Source organism: Meriones unguiculatus, chromosome 10 (genome assembly GCF_030254825.1).
Source record: "Meriones unguiculatus strain TT.TT164.6M chromosome 10, Bangor_MerUng_6.1, whole genome shotgun sequence".
Taxonomy (NCBI): Eukaryota; Metazoa; Chordata; class Mammalia; order Rodentia; family Muridae; genus Meriones; species Meriones unguiculatus.
Window position 1 is genome coordinate 32,859,455 of NC_083358.1, and position 19,810 is coordinate 32,879,264.

Sequence of the window (19,810 nt, forward strand, 5' to 3'; positions counted from 1 at the left end):
GGCCAGCTAGGTAGGATAAGCCCAGAAGAGGAAGGCTAGGTCCTCTTAGCAATGAGGACTGCCACAGCCCCTGAGCCCTGGGCCCTGTGGTGGGCCATGCCTCCAGAAACTGACCTGTTAGGTGGTAGCTCCCTCAGCACAGGGCGTGTTCTGCTCAAGCACCCTCTTGGGCATCACCTCTCTTCCCTTCTTCCCATTCTCAGAGCTCGCTTAGCTTCTTCAAGAGTGTTTCTTCCACTACCCATGACTCCACAGGTTCCACTCAACTCCTGGTCCCCTACACAGGGTACCGTGCTGAGGTTTGGAGCTCAGAGCCTCCCAGGAAAGAAGCCGAGTCACGGATGACAGGACTGCTGAGGCCTGTGACAGACAGTCACATCTGTGTTACCTATGGGATCCTTTCCCAGGCTGCTTTTGCGCTAGGCACACTGTCCCTGTTTGGCATAGGAAGAGCCTGCAGGGTCCCTTCCATGTGACTCAGAAGGCAAGACCAGCCCTCAGCCGAGCCCAGCACATTCTGCTGGGCACCAATGCAGCCTGTGGCCACACCGATCACCTGTCACCCGTGGCAGCCCCGTGTGCTGGCCTAGAAGCATCGGGCTGCCCTTGTTCCCCTCTAGAATAGGTCACAGAGACTGGGCCAGCTCTGTGTGACTTTCATGCTTGTGTCACATGCAGAGCCACACAGCTGAGGCCACTTGCCAAGCAGGGATTGTCAAGCCTCAGCTCTCTGGAAGGAGAGGACACCGGCCCCGCTCATGGGAAAAGAACCCCTCACCCCAGTCATCCTAGCTACAGCTGCTGAATCTCCCCACTCCCGTTTTCCTGTGCCACTCTGGCACTTTACAGAACTGCTGTCGAGGGTGCTAGTGGTATGGGGGTCAGGCGCCAGGAGGCCCCTCACCTCTGGGAGAAGCAGGAGCTAAGGCTGAAACCAAGTGGAAGGCCCACTGGCCAGCAGCTCCCCTCTGCACCCCTGGCACTCTGCAGGTCCCACTTGAGCTGCTGAGGGGAAGAGGCAAATCCTTCTCGGATTCTACTGGACCTCTGCTGGCTCCTCTCTGCACAGGCCGTGGTCCTCTTCAGTGCTTTGGAACAAGCACCATAGCCCCATTGGAGATCACGACCCCTGGATGCTTGTCCTGTCTCCCTCCTGATGACAGAACAGTGGAAAATGTGGGAGGGGGAGCTGAGGCCCTGCCTGCTTTGGTGTTTGTCCCTTTCTTGTGCCTGAGTGGTCCCCATGTGCAGGCATCAGCCTGAGAGTGTGCTGGCCTGTCTGTGCCCTGATGCGTTGCGCTTGCACACTTTCCCTTGTCCAAACTCTTCCATGCACAGGTAACCACTTCCCACAGAGCAGCTGGGAAAGCCTGGTCCTCTCTGCTGTGCTTTTGAGAGAGTGTGAATTAGCATGAAGAGCCATTTCTGAGTAGGCCTCCTTTCTCTCTCAGTGGAAACTGCCTGAAGGCTGGCCACTGAGAGAGGCAGTAGCCCTGGCCTGGAACACACCGCTTTGAGGGGATTCAGTAAAAGTTGCTTTTCAAAGTCTTGGTTTAGGCAGTTCTGTCCCCAGAGCTACTGTTAAAGGTGAACCTGAAGGCCCCCTGCAAAACCATTTTGCTGTAGCCTTCAGACCTTGTCTTAGCCTTCACCTCTTTGTATCCTCATCCCATCCTGATGGTGCGCCCCGTCGTGATGGCCACCTCCTCCAGGCAGACCTCCACAGTCCTGCTGATCAGCCACTACTTTGCTTGTAGGTGGGCGGCTCTTTGGCATCGGGAGGTGCTCAAGCCTGTCGGGGTCACCAGGCCCAGACCCTGTGGTACATAGGACCGTGGAGGCCATGTCCCAGCTTCAGGAGGAGCTGGTAGTCCTTCGGGAGAGGCTGGCCCTCCATGACAGTGACCGGCAAGCCACAACCACCCAGCTGCAGAACCAGGTACCTGGGGAGGCAGGGACAACCAGAGGCCAATCACTGCCCACTGTGGAGCAGGTCAGAGGCACCTGGACCCTACCAGAAATCAGATGGTGTCACTCTTCTGGTTTGGAGAGATGCTTCAGGATGCGGAGGTTCAAACTCAAGTCGTCTTACTTGGCAGCAAGTGTCTTTAGCACCTGAGCATCTTCCCAGCCAAAAACATCTTCACCCTAATTGATGAACTCTATTTGCTTCTTAAGAGGGGAACTTGAAATCGAAGTGCCCAGTTTTTCTGGTATCCCTGGCCCTGTTCTCTCATCACCTTTAAGGAGGACCTCCAACCCACCCTCAGGCCTCAGATGACCTGGGAATTCCAAGTGGTGCCTCGCCTCTGCTCAGGTTGTATCAGTGAGCCTTTAGATTACCTGTTTATTTATTACAGTGCTCTTAATAAATACTTGTAATACTCTTAATTGATACTTGTAGCTCCTACTGTGAGCTGCTCTCCGTAGGGTCTGATCCCATGGAGACATGGCCAACCTTTTGGGCCTGGACCCGGGGGCAAACCCTGACTCATTAGCCCTATGGCCCTGGCTAGTAACTACCAGTCTGCGCCTCATTTGCTCCTATGTAAACGATGTGACAACAGAACCCAGACGTGCTGCTCCCAGGAAGCGAATGATGCTGTTCTGTGCTGCAGCTCGTCGTAGGGGCAGGTGTGGCTTTGAAACCTGGAAATAGATCTGCCCGAGACTGTTCTGGCTGTGACGCCGCAGGGAGCGTTGTCTGCCCTGTGATACTCATTTTCCAATTTCCAGCCAGGCTGGTGAGTGTGGCTCTGTGGTTATCAGAGGGGTCGGTGTGGATAAGAAGGTGGTTATGAACTTTAAAGTGTGGTGTCCTGTGGTGGTGGTGGGGGCGGTGCTGTTCCTGTGGACCCTTGCCTCCCTGAGCCTCACAGTGGGTTTTGTTGCTTTGTGTTGTTGGCTGTTAGTTTTTCTGAGATAAGCTCTTGGTCTAGCCCCGTGTGCCCTGGAACACACTAATTAGCCCTCTCATCCTGATTTTTCTATTAACTCCACAGTGGGTAGTGCCCACTTTTTGGGCACTGTGCTTAATATCGCTACCAATACCTTTGTACAGGTCTTTGTACAAGACACTTCAAGTCTCTGCTCTCAGTTCTGTGGTGTATATGCCCAGAATTGGAATTACTGAACCATGTAGGTTTCATTATTTATTTATTTGTTTTTTAAAAATCTTTATTATGTATACAATGTTGTGTTTACATGTACACTTGCGCACCAGAAGAGGGCACCAGATCTCATTACAGATGGTTGTGAGCCACCATGTGGTTGCTGGGAATTGAACTCAGGACCCCTGAAAGAGCAGCCAGTGCTCTGAACCTCTGAGCCATCTCTCCAACCCCCATCGTCATTTATTTTTGTTTATTTATTGTTGAGACAGGGCTTTCTTTTTTTTTTTTTCTTCTTCTTCATTTTAAAAGACAGGGTCTCACTGTGTAGCTCTGGTTGGCCTAGAACTTCCTGTGTAGAGCAGTCTGGCCTCAAACTCTGCCTTTCAAGTGCTGGGATTAGAGGTGTATGCTGCTGTGCCTTACTAAGATGAGATCTCATCTTAGCTCCAGCTGCTGTTGAACTTGGGATGACCCTTCTGTGCTTGCTGCTTCCTGTACACTGGGCATTATGGGTTTAAGCTACACAGCTGACTCAATTTGTTGTATTTACCATTTTACTTTTTTTCTTTCTTAGACAAGAGTTTTGCTATGTAGCCCTGGCTGGCTTGGAATGCACTACTTAGACCAGTGTGGCTTGAACCCACAGCCAGTAATCTGTCTCTGCCTCCTGAAGGCTGGGACTGTAGGAGTGCACCTCAGTCTTTAATTATTTGAGGAGCTTTCCAAGGTGGCTGTACCATTCCCATGTTCCCCAGCAGTGCCCAGAGGTCTGCTTTCTCTGTATCCTCATTGACATTTATTTAACAGCCACCTCAGTGGGCGTGGAATGGCGTCTCGTTTTGGGTTTTAAGTTCCTTTTTCTTTCCTTCCTCTTTTGTTTTTGTTTGTTTGTTTGCTGGCCTCAACCTCAGAGATCTACCTGCTTTTGCTTCCTGGGTGCTGGGTTTAAAAGCATGCACCACCACAGCCAAGTTCTTCATTTTTCAATCCAGGTGATTTGATGTCTGTTGTTGAGTTGTGGTTTTTCTAGATATAAAGTCTTTCTCAGTAATTGGTTTTCACAGTTCCTCCCACTCAGTGGTTACCTTTCTGCTTGGTGTCTTGTGTTTTGGGGGGTGATTCCTGAAGCTCTGTAGGTGTCTGTAGGTATGTGTTTGGCCTTCTACAGGTACGTGGTACCTGTATGTACCAGAGAGGGTATCAGATCCTGTGGGACTGGCGTTGTTAGCCGCAGTGTGGTTGCTGGGAATCATACCTGGACAGGGAGCAGCTAGTCTTCACTCCCATACCATCTCTCCATCCCCATACCTGTGGTTTTTGTAGGGCTGTATTAGTACAAAAGTTAATTTTTGCAAAGACCACTTAGCTATTTTATTCTAAAGTGTGTTTTAGGGTCCATGTCAAAACAATCACTGCCAAATTCAGTGTCATAAAGTTTTTCTCTGTATTCTTTTAAGAGCTTTATTATTTAATTTCTTGTGTTTGGGTCTTTGTTCCATTTGCTTTTCTTTTTGTATATTACTATGTGTTATGTGGGAAAGGGCCCAGCTTCATTATTTGACACGTGGAGACCCAGTTTGCCACTCCCAACTGCCAAAAAGCTTGTACTTTGCACACCTGTCAAAGTCATTAGAACATAGGTGAGGTTTATTTCTGGACTTGCTTGTCCTTTCTGTCTTCATGTCTGTCTTTCTGCCATAGACACACTGCTTTGATTGCTGCAATACTGCAGTCGATACAGACTCCCACCTTCCTTTTTCTTGTTCAAGACTTATCTGCTCCGTATCTTTTGAGTTTGCATATGACTTTTAGCATGAATTTGTTTTGTTGTGAAGTCTCTAGAAAATGCTGTTAGGGTTTTGGTCTCGGGTCTTAGGGAGTTGTCTCGGCTCTCCAGATTGCTCTGGGTGTTGTTGAAGCCTTGTTTATTGAGTCTTCAACCAACAAGGTGCTCTTCCGTTCCTGCCGTCTTTAATCTCCTTCGACAACCTGTGTAGTCTTCACTGTGCTTTGCCTTCTTGGTGTGTGCCTGCATGTGCACATTCACATGGGTTTGCTGGCTCGTGCACCTGTGCGTGCCTGGGTGGAAGATAGAGGCTCACATGGAGTGTTTCCCTCTATTTCTGTCCACCTTAGTTTTGAGATAAGGCCTCTCACCGAACCTGGAGCTCACCATTTCGGTTAGATTAGTTAGACTGGCTGGCTAGCTAGGCCCTGGGATCTATGTTCCTGTCTCCGTCCTTCCAGCACTCATGTGACAGGTGTGTGCTGCCATGTCTGTTTTTATGTGTGTCGGTGTTCTGCCTGCCTCATGTCTGTGCAGTGCCCTTTGAGGCCAGAAATGGGTGTCAGATACCCTAGGGCTGCAGTTACAGATGGTAGTGAGCTGCTGTGTGGGTGCTGGGAAGTGAACTGAGATCATCCGTACAAGCAAGCTTCCAGAGTTCTTAACCACTGGGCCATCTCTCCAGCCCCAGCCACGCCCAGCTTTTTACAAGGATGATGGGGACCTGAGCCAAGGTCCTTATACTTGAGCCATTTTACCAGTGAGCCATCTCCCCCGCTCCTCTAGTTTAAATTTATTCTGATTTCCCTTTTTTGATGCTACTGAAGTAGAATGAGTTTATTTTCTACTTTGGGTTGTCTGTTGTTATAGCAACAAAACTGATTTTATGTTGATTTCATTCGTATCCTGTGACTTTGCTGAAGTTAATAGTTTTTACTGGCCTGATTTTAAAATCAAATTAGTTGCCATCTTTAAATGTTTGTATGAAAATCTGCCCCTCCTCCGCCCTTCCAGTGCTGGGGACTGAACCCAAAGTTTTGTGTGTGTTAGGCCACACCCAGGCCCTGGCCTTCACTTCTGTTTCTAACATTGGGAGATGTGGCTCCTCTGGGCTGACATTCCCACATGGCAGCCCCTGGGTGAGGTCATACAGTGGTTCTGGTCTTTAGTGGAGTGGGCATCCGTTAGCCCACCTTAGTCCACCCCCCCCACGGGCTAACTTCATCACCCACAGTGGCATTTGCGGGCACTCCTGAATCAGCCTTCGTCTACATGCATTTACTAGGAAGCAGCCTAGTGCAGAGCACCAGGAATGCAGCCCCCAGGGTCACTGCATCTCGCTTACCATCGCCCAGGGTGTGAGCATCCCTAATCCCCCAACCCCAGATGCTTCAAAGTCCAAAACCACGTACCAGCACGATGCCACAACTCTTGACAGCTAAGCCTGAGCAAAGTTTATTTCATGCCAAAAATGTTATTTAAAGTGACCTCAGGCTATGTGTTTAAGGTGCATTTGAGACACAGGTAAACTTTGCTTTGGCCTGGACCCCATGCCCAAGGTGTCTCAATGTCTATATGCAAAGATTTAAAAATCCGAACTCCAGAGAAATTCTGGTCCTAAGCATTTCAGATGCCAGCCATTCAGTTTGTAGTGGAATACGTTGGGTGCTGGCCCTTGGCAGGCACGTTACGTAGATTCTCTCAGCCGGTAGATTCTCTCCCGGACCTTGATGTGGCTGCCTCATAGTGCAGGTCGGGGCTTGGAGAGGTGAAGGGCCTGTCCACGGTGACTCTCATGAGCTGAGGTCTGGTTGGGTTTGACACGGTGTTTTCAAATGCTGTTCTTGCCCCTCAGGGGTGGAGGATTAAGGGGACTTACCTGACACTGGATGTGCTGTGTCCACAGGCCCGGCCAGCCTTCTGCCTGGGAGAGTGTGCTGGGGCAGCAGAATGGGTCAGGCGCTTGTGTGGGGGTTACTGTCTTAATTCCCCAGGGGTTCCAGGTGAAATGTCAACTCAGCAAGGCTCTGTAGTACCCCTGGCAGAGCCCCCCCCCATAGCTGCTGACCATGCTGCCTAGGCACGGTGGGAGGTATAGAGGTAATCACCGGGTTGGGAGCAGACAGCCAAGAAAATGCAGACCTAAGTGGGCACCCTCCCTCCACCCAGCCACTCTGCCATGGTAAATGAGGCTTGTGTCAGGTCGGTAGACAGACAGGCCCCACTCATTCTGCCCCCGCCTCAGTTTCTCTCTCATTGTTTCTCGACCTTCCTAATGCTGCAGCCATTTAATACAGCTCCTGATGGTGTGACAATCCCCCAACCATAAAATTATTTCCATCGCTACTTCATAACTGTAATTTTCCTGCTGTTATGAATCGTAATGTAAATGTTTTTGGACATAGAGGTTTGCCAAAGGGGTCAGGACCCACAGGTCGAGACCTGCTGCTCTAGCTGATAACCTTAGATGGGAGAGGAATGTTGCCCAAGGCCAGGCCAGTGGCCCCTGTGCTCTGGTAGGCTCCACACTCCCTAGGTTCCGGTTCTTTGACTCAGGAGTTAGGCTTACCGCCCTCTGCTTGCAGTTGGATCACACTGAGCATCTATCCATGTGTGCTTGGCCCATGCGCCTTTGCGGCCCTCCCCTCCGAGGCTCACAGCCTCAGGCCAGCTGTGTGTGAATGGGGGAAACCCAGGCTCGCAGGATGCTGTGCCTTGTTCTCTGTGCTTTCTGTTCCTGTCTTCCATCCCGCTCCCTGGGCATTCCATTTGTTTCAGGCACTTGCCTGCTTTCCCAGACTCAACACACTTACTTGTTCTGCCCTCAAGCCTTCCAGAAGCAGAGCAGCCCCCCAAGTGCAGGCAGGGCCCTTTCCTGGCAGCAGGTTCTAATGCCCTGTCCCAGGTGCAGCTGGTCCTCTGGAGCCTTGAAGGATTTAGTGGGTTGTGCCTGATGGGCAGCAGTGGCTACCCCTCACGGGGGTAGAGACCAGCAGAACTAGGTTCCCCTTCTCTGCTTCCTAAGATGGGCTCACAGGTAAGAGCCTGATATCTCAGATCAAAGGAGTCTTTTGTGGTCCCTCCCTCCTCATCAACAAGTCTTTCCCATCACACCCATCTCCTGTGTCCCCTTGTTGGTCCCAGCAGAGCCAGCAGCACCTGAGTTCCCATTGTGATGCAAGAAGGAGCTAGGCTGTAGACAGGCCAGAGGTCCTAACTCTCAGGAAGCATTGACAGCCCCACGTTCCCTACAGCAGGGCTGAGAGGCCAGCATCAGCCAGCATTGGAAACAGCCAAGGTCAGAACTTCAGTCTTGGGCGTGGCGAAGCAATGTGGAGAGGTAGGAAGTAGAGGGAAATGCAAGAGAAAAACCATACACTTAGCACCAGACGGGAAATCACGTAGGGTCTGTCAGCTGTGATTGTATAGACTGGGGCCCCCGCGCCCCTTCGTATTACCCACACGGGTTTCTTTGATTGATGCTATGGAGCCGCATGGAGCAGGCTGCAGAGGTTCAGGGCAGAGTTGTGGAAAAGGACTGAAAAGACCTCCACTGGTCAGAGAATGTTATACAGCAAGTCCACTCTGGGCCTGTTGGGGGCTAAAGGCTGTAGATCTGGGAGACACAGCTGCAAGGTGGCACTTCAGACTTGAAATTTTGCCCTCAGAACACCATTGAGCAAGTAGTTGCTTTTTACAGTTGCCTTGCAGACAAAGCTGCTTCCCCAATGGTAGGACTTCAGACCATCTTGGTTTTATGGCTACTAACTCTTCCTGGGGCCAAAGGGCACACATGCACATGTACCACACACATTGGATTCTCAGTCCCTTATGGGCAGTGGTAATGGATGGAGAAATGACATGGGCTTTGCCTTCTTGCTGGGCTCATGGCTGGGAGTGCCACTAGGGAGAAATATGCTAGAGGTGAGAACAGAGGGAAGTTTTCTCAGTCTTAGCTTTTAGGTCACCTGCTTGTCCCCTGGAGGAAGGGCCTTGCAGTCTCTCAGTGGGGCCTCAGGACACCAAGGGTTGACCTTCCCTGGCCTGCTGGGTCGGCAGAGGTACAGAAGGGTCTTGTGGCCTTCTTCCTCCTGATTTGACCAGAGAAGCTAGCTTGCCCAGCTAGCTACTCTGTCCACTCTGTCCAGTCCTAGGGAACAGTGGCCTCTGAGGCCACATGCTACCCAGAATCTTGTCACATCCAAACATCCAGACCCCACCTCACCCTCTGTTTGACAGGGTCTTACTGTGTAGCCCTGGCTGGCCTGGAACCAGACTGACCTCAAACTCAGAGAGAGCTGCCTGCCTCTGCTGGGATTGAAGATGTGTACCATTATGCCTGGCATTCATCTCTTGTGAGATAAATTTGACAGTACTGGGCATGAGTTGCCATCTGTGGCCCATGGGGACCACACTGCAGATGCTTCTTTGGGTGTCCTTTTTTTGTTGTTTTAAGATTTATATGGTTTTTCTGCCTGCATATGTGCCTGTAGGCCAGAAGAGGGCACCAGATCTCATTATAGATGGTTGTGAGCCACCATGTGGTTGCTGGGAATTGAACTCAGGATCTTTGGAAGAACAGCCAGTTCTTAACCTCTTAACCTCTGAGCCTTCTCTCCAGCACCTCTTTGGGTGGTCTTTAGGCATCCAGGTCTGTGTCGGGGGTGAGGGGTCACCGGCCTTATCTGCCTGGTGCCTATGGGCAGTATTCCCCTTTACCTCATGCAGTAATCAGAACCTAATACTTCTGTGGCCAGGATACATACACCCCGTAACTCAACCGTCTGCCCGACTCTCACCACATCTTTTTCCAAGCTGCACACAGGCATCTACAATGATCTGAAGGAGAAATCCAGCATTTTCTGGCCAATTCTGCCACCAGGGCTCCTGGGGTAGGCTAATGTGGGTTTAGGGTTAATCTGGGGCCTTCAGGGAGAGTAGCCTGCTGGAGGCAGCTCCAGGGAGGAAGAGTCATTCATTGTTCTAGGATTTTTTTTTTTCCCAAGGCATTGTCACCACAGAGGTTCTCCCTCACTGAGTACCTGGCTTGCCTGTGTGTACTTCCCCCTTCCTGGTCGCAGTTCTTCAAGGTCCTGGACATGGTCTGAGTGTCGAAGGCACAGTTCCATGGACCGAGTCACTAGAGACTGTCTAAAGTGGAAAGTGCTGGGGACTGGGCAAGCCTGAGCCCAACAAGTGTTTATGTGTTCTTGTAACTTCAGAGTCCTCTTTAAGAGGAGAATATTAATTTTCTTTTCTCTGTCTCTCTCTCTCTCTCTCTCTCTAGCTCTCTCTCTTTCTATTTTTAAACAGATAAATAGTAGGCAGAACCAGGGCTTCAGAAGAGGAATGTGCCAGTGAGGGGTCCTGAGTTTCCAAAGAGTACCTCTCCCGGCCTTCCTGAGGAGCCATGGCTGGCACATTCCTGCAGGGAGGGGCCACTGAGAACAGGCTAGCTTACCAGAGTTCCTGGCATAGCCTGGTGCTTGAACATAGGGAAACCTGAGCTCCTGGGGTCAGGGGGGTCACACTGGCTATCACTGGAGCTGGGCCCAAGGCCTGTGTGTGGGCTGATGGTGAGGACCTGCGCTTATGATGCCCTTGGCTTTGTGCCCACAGGTAGAGAATCTAAAGGAAAAGTTCATTAGCCAGGCCCAGGAAGTGAGCCAACTGCGATCAGAACTGGTGAGGACCCCAGTACCGTCCTGAGGAGGGGTGGGTGCCGAGCTGTGGTTGCTCTTCCTCCTCTGGCTGTGGCTGTCTCTGTGTCCCCAGGCCCTTCCTACCTGAGCTTATGTTGTCTTGTCTCAAAGGCTTGTCACTTCTCACCACAGAGCAGGAGGTTGGATCTCATTTGCTGATGTAAAATAGGAGTGTGAAACTCTGTGCATAAATGTGACTTTGTGTGACTTTCACACCCGGGAAAATAGACTGAGTGCGCGGCCGGCGCAGCAGGGATGTTCCTGCCTTGCCTTGCTGGCCGCCTTTCCCGTCTTTCTTTTGACTTCTTTCTGAGCCCTGGCCTCTTCCTTTGCCTGCCTGGCCCCTTCTTTCCCCGCTTTCTCTTTTCCTTTGTTCTCCTAGCTTTCTCTCACTTCTACTGCTGTGGCCTCACTCATGCCTCCTCTGGGCCCTGGCTCTCCACAGGGAGGCACGGACGTGGAAAAGCACCGAGACAGGCTGATGGTGGAAAATGAGCAGCTAAGGCAGGAGCTGAGGCGCTGTGAGGTGGAGCTGCAGGAGCTTCGGGCACAGCCAGTGGCGCCCTGCGAGGGCTGTGAGCACAGCCAGGTAAGCTGTCAGGGCGGCCACCGCCCTGAGCTTGTGGGTGCAGCTGCTTTGAGATGACCCTGTACCGTCCTGGCTGCCTTGACTATCGCAGGAGAGCACCCAGCTCCGTGACAGGCTGTCCCAGCTGCAGCTGGAAGTGGCTGAGAACAAAGGCATGCTGTCCGAGCTGAACCTGGAGGTTCAGCAGAAGACGGACCGCCTGGCAGAGGTAGAGCTGCGCCTCAAGGACTGCTTGGCCGAGAAAGCACAGGAGGAGGAACGGCTTAGCCGGCGCCTGCGAGACAGCCACGAGACTATCGCCAGTCTGAAGGCCCAGTCCCCACCTGTGAAGGTGAGTGGCCAGATAGGCCGCAGTGGGCTCAGGGCAGGGCTTTCCCCTAAAAGGGTCTTGTCTCAGAGAATAGCCAGTGTGTAGCTGAAAAGCTCCTTCTAGTCTTGTTCTTTAGTTCATTCCTTCCTCACTCACTGCCAGGGCAGGCTCTGTGAAGGTGCTCGCTCTATGCCAGGTACAGGTGCACCTGCTGTTGTCTTTGTCCTTGTCAGTTTGTGCCCAGCCTGGGCTCTGTCAGGCTTCCTGCAGGGTCCTCTTTAGAAGATCCTAGCAGGCCCTGCGGCAGTCTGCAGAACAAACCTTTCAGCTCCTATGTCGTACCTGTTGTTGGGCTGGGTCTCTGTGGCTCAGCTGCCTGTAACAGTACTGTCCTGTCCTTCCCACTCCTTACAGTATGTCATCAAGACCGTGGAGGTGGAGTCACCCAAGACCAAGCAGGCCCTCAGCGAGTCCCAGACCCGGAACCAGCACCTGCAGGAGCAGGTGGCCATGCAGCGGCAGGTGCTTAAAGAGATGGAACAGCAGCTGCAGAACTCCCATAAGCTGACAGTACAGCTGCGGGCTCAGGTGCGCAGGCCAAGAGGGCTACAGTGGGGACTCCACACTCGAAGTTCAGTGTCTCCTTTGTTCAGTGTGGTCAAGCCCTGTTTCCTTACCTGTAACATGAGCTGGTCACAGGAGCCCCTTCACAGTGGGGACACAGGAAATGATAACAGAGGCCTAGCCCCTGCAGCCCACAGGTGTGCTCAGTCTGTCCTAATGCTGCTTTGGTCTCTCCAATCTCCTGAGCACATGTGCCTTTGGGGGCATGTGGCCTAGCACCTGTTATGTATATAGACCAGATGGGCCAATACAGGGAGGTGATAGCTATGACAGCCCTGTGGGGGGAAAGCAGGCCATTCCACCCCTCTATACCAGCCAGCCATGATACGTCCATGCCCTGGAGGGAAGGACGTTTCCTTCCCCCACTTGCCCTTCCCTTCTTTACCCCCAACCCCCACTAAACCTTTTCCTGGCCTGGCCATCAGATTGCCATGTATGAGGCAGAGCTGGAGCGGGCACATGGGCAGATGCTGGAGGAGATGCAGTCCCTGGAGGAGGATAAGAACCGGGCCATTGAGGAGGCCTTCGCACGGGCCCAGGTGGAGATGAAGGCTGTACACGAGAACCTTGCAGGTGAGCCTGAGGCTGGCTCTGCCCCTCCCCAGCCTCTGCCTAAAGCCCGGATACCTGACACCTGTGCCCCGTAGGCGTTAGAACCAACCTGCTGACCCTGCAGCCTGCACTGAGGACCCTCACCAATGACTACAACGGGCTCAAGCGCCAGGTGCGGGGTTTCCCCCTGCTGCTGCAGGAGGCCCTCAGGGGTGTGAAAGCTGAGGTGAGTGAGCCGGGGGGTGAGCTGGGAGAGGCCTGACACTGAGGCCCTGGGCAACCGTGCCTTGCCGTACTCCCAAAAGACAGATGAATGTGTGTGTGTGCGCACACACACACACACACACACACACACACACACACACTCCTCTCAGGAACTCTCATCCATGCTATAGTATCCCTATATCTGTTATGTTTGTATGTTTATTTTTGAGACAGGGTCTTGCTCCATAGCCCAGGCTGACCTTGACTCTATATTTTCTTGCCTTAGACTCTTGAGCGTTGTAATTACTGGCATCTGCCACCATGCCTGGCTTGCTATGTTTATTTACTTTCCTTCTTGCTATGGCAGGGACTGAGCCCAGGGCTTCACACCTGGTAGGCAAATGCCCTAGCACCAGCCTTCATCCCTAGCTGCTCATTTTGTCTTTTAAGCCATCCTCACATAGTGTGAGAACAGCCTCTTAAGTGTCACCCACATGGCTGTCTTTTACAGCTACTGGCTTCTCATGTTCATAGGCCAACTCTGCAGACACAGATATATTCTGGGGAAAGAAAATAGTTCTTTAAATAATTATGTCAAAAACACACAAATGTGGTGAAGAGGTCAACCCCAGGGCGTTCTGAGCATCATCACTCTTGGGTTAGTGTCATTATGTCCCTTAAAGCGATGGAGGGAACACACTGCATGTGTTCTTGTCCCTAGCTCCTTGGGAAAGGTTACATTTGAGAGCAGCCGAATCACACTGTCGCCAGGTTCTCCAGTCCCAGGTGTTTGCTCATTCTTAGCCTGGAGCTCACTTTTTCTTCATCCGTAAAATGGGGGTTACCGGCTGGACCTCCTCAGAGGGATTATTGGGAAAGGTTGGTCTGCTATGTGAGACACTCGGCCTGGCAGGTGAAGGGGAGCTAACCGAGCCAGGCTTCTGATGGCACGGCGCATGCTCCCCAGATCAGCCAGGCCATTCAGGATGTTAACAGCAACAACCAGGAGCTGTTGCGCAAGTACCGCCGGGAACTGCAGCTGCGCAAGAAATGCCATAACGAGCTGGTGCGGCTGAAGGGTGAGTTATCCCCAGAGTTATACTTGCTGCTGCCACCGAGGATTTGGGGACCCAGAAAAGCCAGGAAACTTGCTTAAAGACACACACCTAGTAAATGGTGCACTTTGGATTTGAACTTGATCTTCTTCAAAGCCCCTTGCCCATGGTGGGTTCCAGTCAGACCTGGGGGATGTGGTAGGGTACTGTGCAGTAATGGCGCTTGCTTCAGGTTGGGGCGTCACTGATCTCGGCCCTGAGAACTAGGGAGTACCTGCTGTGTCAGCTGCTATTGCAGCTTCTGGGAGTCAGCTGTGTTCCCTTACCATGCTGGTGGTGGCTGAGAAGGGACAGTGCTCGCCAGTCGTCCAGAGAACCCCAGCAGTGTCCCCTCACCAGTGCTGGGAGCTTATGTGTAGCAGTCCTGCTGTCTGTTCCCTGGATACACTGCCAGTCACCCCTTCCCTTGCCTTCCAAGTCCTGCCTAGCAGTCTCTGTGCCTCTTTAGAGTAATAGAATAAATCCCTTGGTTCATGGAGTCCAAGCTCCTTGAACAGATGAGGAAACTCAAGTCCACAGAGTGTTACCAATATTGGCTGCAGTGTTTAGCCACGAGGCAAAGCGCCCTGAATTTGTCTGCTCAGGAAGAAAATGTACTAAGTGAATTCATGGACTAGCGATAGCGACTGATCATTCATTGCTTCTGGGTCTTTGCATAAAAGATGGGACCTCTCGGCCACTAGTCTGTCTAGAATTGCAGTCTGGCATTGATCCACACCATCTCTCCATCTTCAATCAATCTAGGGAACATCCGGGTGATTGCGAGAGTCCGGCCAGTCACCAAGGAGGATGGGGAAGGCCCTGAGGCAACCAATGCTGTGACCTTTGATCCTGATGATGACTCCATCATCCACCTACTACACAAGGGCAAGCCTGTGTCTTTTGAGCTGGACAAGGTCTTCTCCCCATGTGCCTCACAGCAGGATGTGAGTGTGGCTCCATGAGCAGGGCACTTGCAGGGACATGGAAGGAGCAGCAGAGGAAAGGACAGACACAAGGGCAGGGGTCAGGACTTGGTGGAAGAAATAACCTTAGAGGGAAGGAGCATGAACCACTCTTCTTCCATTTGGAAGAAAGAAGAGGGTGGGAAGGTACAGTTGGAGGCCTTTAGGGATGGAGAGCCACACAGAACCTGCCTTACCCAGGGACGGCAGCTCTGCCAATCACCATGGTGTCTCCCACTTAAGGTCTCACTCATCTGCCACTAGGCCTGGAGGCTGGTCTCCCCTGCTGAGAGTTCTTTGCCTGTAACAGTCCCACGGAACTGTCTAGAACTCATAACTGTCCCTGACCCTCCCAGGGCCAAGGCTGGGCAACATGAATACCATGGGGGTTACAGTTTCACACTCTTCACATCTGCTCTATCCTATTGGGTCAGACAGGCCCAAGCCAGGGATGTGCCAGGATGTTCATTCTCTGTTGGTTTGGTCAAGCCTCCCCTGAGAATGAACAAGCTGGGATTGGGTCCCAAACTCTGTGCCGGTGATAGTGGTTAAACCTTCTCCAGTGATATGGTTCTCATTGTTGGAGGCGTTAGCTGGGAGGTGGGTGAAGTCGGAGCTGTGGGGCTCCACATGCCAGCAGCACTGGAACCCTTGGTCCCTGCTCCCTGTCTCCCTAGGTGTTCCAGGAGGTGCAAGACCTTATCACCTCCTGCATCGATGGCTTCAATGTCTGCATCTTTGCTTATGGCCAGACAGGTGCCGGCAAGACATATACAATGGAGGTGGGTGTTTGCCCAGAGGGATGGACTGAGGGACCTAGCTTTCTTCCATGACCTTTGGGTTTTGCGTGGTACATGCTTCATCTTATTAGTGTGCTGCTGTTCCTTGCATTGGCTCCAAAATACCAGGCCTGAAACAATATCTTCTTCCCAGGAGCCTGCTTCGTGGGCTTGCATGTCTCAGGTGCAAGCCCGAGAGGTGGGGCAAACCATTAGAGGACTCTTGTCCTTGGTCAGACCGGGCCTTCCTGAGGAAAGGCCTGATCTCTTGGTTGTAGTTCAATACCTCAGACTAGGCTCAATATTCCCAGGATATTGGGATGAGTGAAAGTGGTCTCAGTCTTCAGGGAGGTCCTGAGCCATGGGGGAGACTAGCTAACCTACATGACTATAGTTGTTGGAAGCTGGGCTCTCAGAGCAGGCCTCGTGAGCAAGGACTGGGGTGCCTGTGTTGGACAATTTGGGTTTTTGGGTTTTTTTGTTTTGAGACGGGTGTCTGTGTAGCCCCAGTGGCCCTGGATCTCACTATGTTGCCTAGGCTGGCCTTGAATTCGCAGAGACCCACCTGCCTCTGCCTCCTGAGTACTGGAATTAAAGGCATGCATCAACTCTTCCAGCCCAGAGTTGAAGAATCTTGACTACAGAGAAAAAGAGAAAACTCTAGCCCTGTGGGGTATTGCTTTGTTAGTAGTTTTCTGACTCCTTAGAGGCTGCTCTCGACTCCTCAGCATGGGACAGAGGGACTGGCCCAAGAGGGCTTGTCAGGTCCTGCTGATCAGGCCACTGGTTACTTGTTGTGGCTACCCCCCAACACCCCTCTCCCTCATCCCCATGCCCTGTGTTCTGAGCAGGGAGACTGGTTAGCAGGACAGGGCAGGAGGGCTATGAATGGGGACAGAGTACTTAGCTCTGTCCTGAGCTGTGTAGATTTCAGGTTACTTCCAAGAGCCCCAAAATGTCCATCCTCTGAACCCTCTGCTGAGGCCTGAGGGACCATGACAGAACAGTTTGCCAGGACTCGGCCTGGTGGTTGGGACAGCAGTGAGCACAGCAAATCAGCAGGTGCCCATCCGGTGCCAGGGACAGTAAAGTCAGTAGTGAGGCTTCAGCAGTGATGGGACACCGAGGCATGGGGAAGCCTCTGTGGAAGAATGGGAGGCCCTGAGGGAGCTACCGTGGAAGAACTGCAGTCAGGGGGACCTGCAGGACTTTGGAGCGAGCCTGGCAGCCATCACACTTGATGACAGGGTGAAGGAGGTGCCTTCAAAAGGGAGGGAATGCCTCTAGGGCCCAGGTGGGCTCCAGCTCTCTTCTGAAAGGTGGTCACCTCATCCATTGTCAGGCCCTTCACCCATGAAGCCTAACTTCTCCACCCTCTCCCTCCAAGGAGCCTCCTGGGGGCAATGGGTGGTAATTTATTCATTTCAGCTGCCCCTTTCAGAAGGCCCGGTAGACCATAACCCCTGGTGCTCAGCATGGGTATGCACACCAGCCCTTCACCTCATTGAACCCCTGTCATTCTCACCATCTTCCTGGCAGGGAACTGCTAACTTCAAGGAAGGGAAACTTGCTTGTACCTAGTAGAGGGTATTCTGAGGGCAGACCGCATGCAGCATCTGTAGGGCCACTGGGCCTTTCCTTTTGCCACCAGGGGACCCCCGAGAACCCAGGCATTAATCAGCGGGCCCTGCAGCTGCTCTTCTCTGAGGTGCAGGAGAAGGCATCCGACTGGCAGTACAAAATCACAGTCAGCGCAGCTGAGATTTACAATGAGGTCCTCAGGTGGGCCTGGGCCAGAGCCGGGCGGGGCTGGTGGTGGGGGGGCTTCTCGCTTCTCCAAGTCTAGTTCTAGATGGGGCTGGGAAGAGGCTCTGCCCAAATTTAGAAGGTGGGTCCTCCCTTATCTGGGACTCCTTTCCCTGTTGTGGGCTGCATCGCCCTGGGTAGGGATGGGGGCGGGGATCCCTGCCCAGTTCAAGGGGCATGCCATTCTTGGGACTTTTGTGGAAGTTTGTACTCCCTCAAGTTTTCTGGGTGCAGGGGAGAAACTGGATGAAGAAGAGGCCAGCAGACCAATTGGTCGTGGCGGCACAGACGGGCTAGGGAGTGGGTTGGGTATAAGGCACGCAGAGGCCAGAAGTGAGAGGGAGAAGTAATGTCCCACTTGCCCCTCCAGAGACCTGCTAGGGAAAGAGCCTCAGGAGAAGCTGGAGATCCGACTGTGCCCAGATGGCAGTGGGCAGCTGTATGTGCCAGGGCTGACCGAGTTCCAGGTGCAGAGTGTGGATGACATCAACAAGGTAAGGAGTACTGGGAAGTGCTGGGAGACCCTGCTCTCCAACAAGCAGCGGCTCTGCAGGCAGACCTGGGCTCAGGGTAGGCTTGGCCACCGTGTGACTGCAGCTTGGCTGAGTCCCCAGGCCTCTCCAAGCCTGTGTCCTCATCTGAAATGAAAGGCAGGCATAGGAGCACACCTGTAAGGCTCAGTCAGGAGGATTGTGGCTCTGAAACCAGTCTGCCTAGCAAGAAGACCCTGCCTCAAAAATGTCACGTGGCCAGGTGTGCATAGCTTTAACCTCAGCGCTAAGGAGGCAGAGGTAGGTGGATTTCTGTGGGTTTGCAGTCTGATCTACGTAGGGAGTTCCAGGGCAGCCAAGGCCACATAGACCATGTCTCAGAAACAAAAAATTAAAGACGTAGCAAGACGTGATGATGTACACCCTTTTATCCTGGTATTTGAGAGCCAAAGGCAGGCAGATCTCTGTGAGCTAGAGGGCAGGTTGGTGTACACAGTTAGACCTTGACTTTCCCCAAAACCAAACCAAAAAAAAAAAAACCAAAGAAACCTCAGTGTATAAATAAAACATGCCGGGTGACATTACCTTTCCAAAGAGAGCCCCACTGCCTTTGCCCCCAGGTGTTTGAGTTTGGCTACAACAACCGCACCACGGAGTTCACCAACCTGAATGAACACAGCTCCCGCTCCCACGCTCTGCTTATCGTGACAGTGCGAGGTGCGGACTGCAGCACAGGCCTCTGCACCACGGGTGAGAGCTGCACACTGGGCATTTTGGCCAAGTGCTCCACAGGTAGCCTTTGTGTGGAACTGACCTGCCCTTTGCCTTGCCTGTAGGGAAGCTGAACCTGGTGGACCTGGCTGGCTCAGAGCGTGTGTGCAAGTCAGGGGCCGAAGGCAACCGCCTTCGAGAGGCACAGCACATCAACAGGTCACTGGCCGCCTTGGGGGATGTCATCGCTGCCCTGCGCTCTCGACAGGGCCATGTGCCCTTCCGAAATTCCAAGCTCACCTACCTGCTGCAGGACTCACTCAGTGGTGACAGCAAGACTCTCATGGTAGTACAGGTGAGGGCCTGGGGTTCAGGAAGGGCCTCCTCAGGCTGTCAGCTCCCCCAACCCCCACATAGACCCCACTCACATAGTCCCTCCTCATGCCGCTGGCTTTCTACATTTTTGCTGCCACCTCCTGTGCCATGAGGGCAGCCAGTTGACATGAGTTGAACCTGAGCTCTCTGTCCCCCTAGGTGTCCCCCGTGGAGAAGAACACCAGCGAGACTCTGTACTCCCTCAAGTTTGCTGAAAGGGTTCGCTCTGTGGAGTTGGGCCCTGGGTCCCGACGCACAGAGTTGGGTTCCTGGTCAAGTCAGGAGCATCTGGAGGTGCACCGCCCCCCCCCCATGAGCATGACTCAGGCTGGTACTGAGTAGGGCAGGGTTGAATAGGATGGTGTGGTGGGAGAGGAAGCTGCCACAAGGTGGGTGAAAGTAGTACTCAGTGGTACTTTTGGTTTTTTGAAGCAGGGTCTCTCTTTGTAGCACTGACTGGCCTTAGAATTTGCTTTGTAGACCAGGCTAGCCTCAGACTCAGAGATCTGCCTGCCTGTTTCCTGATTGCTGAGATTAAAGGCAAATGCCACTACCCACAGCTCCCCCTTAGGCCATCTTTAGTGTGGGGGCCAGCAGTAGCCCATGGTAGAGGCACAATACAAATTAAATTCCTCCTTTAATATTTAGTTTAATTCCTGTGCTGACTTCTTAAGGCAGTAGTGTCCTCTGTAGATGAGGAAACATTGTC

The 19,810-nt window shown here is 52.6% G+C and overlaps 1 protein-coding gene across 9 annotated transcripts in view; it reads left to right on the plus strand.

Annotated features, from left to right (window-relative positions):
• Kifc3 (kinesin family member C3) overlaps positions 1-19,810 on the plus strand; it is a 90,761-nt gene that overhangs the window by 69,159 nt on the left and 1,792 nt on the right. For 6 of the 9 annotated variants that reach the window (XM_021641588.2, XM_060392165.1, XM_060392164.1 and 3 more), the window contains 15 exons: positions 1,758-1,939; positions 10,519-10,584; positions 11,047-11,190; positions 11,282-11,521; positions 11,915-12,088; positions 12,550-12,697; positions 12,772-12,902; positions 13,848-13,959; positions 14,740-14,921; positions 15,617-15,721; positions 17,370-17,500; positions 17,895-18,018; positions 18,636-18,765; positions 18,852-19,081; positions 19,261-19,395. In XM_021641588.2, the coding sequence (XP_021497263.1) occupies positions 1,758-1,939; positions 10,519-10,584; positions 11,047-11,190; positions 11,282-11,521; positions 11,915-12,088; positions 12,550-12,697; positions 12,772-12,902; positions 13,848-13,959; positions 14,740-14,921; positions 15,617-15,721; positions 17,370-17,500; positions 17,895-18,018; positions 18,636-18,765; positions 18,852-19,081; positions 19,261-19,395 (2,234 nt within the window). The remainder of the gene's footprint in view (positions 1-1,757; positions 1,940-10,518; positions 10,585-11,046; positions 11,191-11,281; positions 11,522-11,914; positions 12,089-12,549; positions 12,698-12,771; positions 12,903-13,847; positions 13,960-14,739; positions 14,922-15,616; positions 15,722-17,369; positions 17,501-17,894; positions 18,019-18,635; positions 18,766-18,851; positions 19,082-19,260; positions 19,396-19,810) is intronic. The other 3 variants (XM_060392166.1, XM_021641599.2, XM_060392167.1) reach the window with 2 other exon arrangements.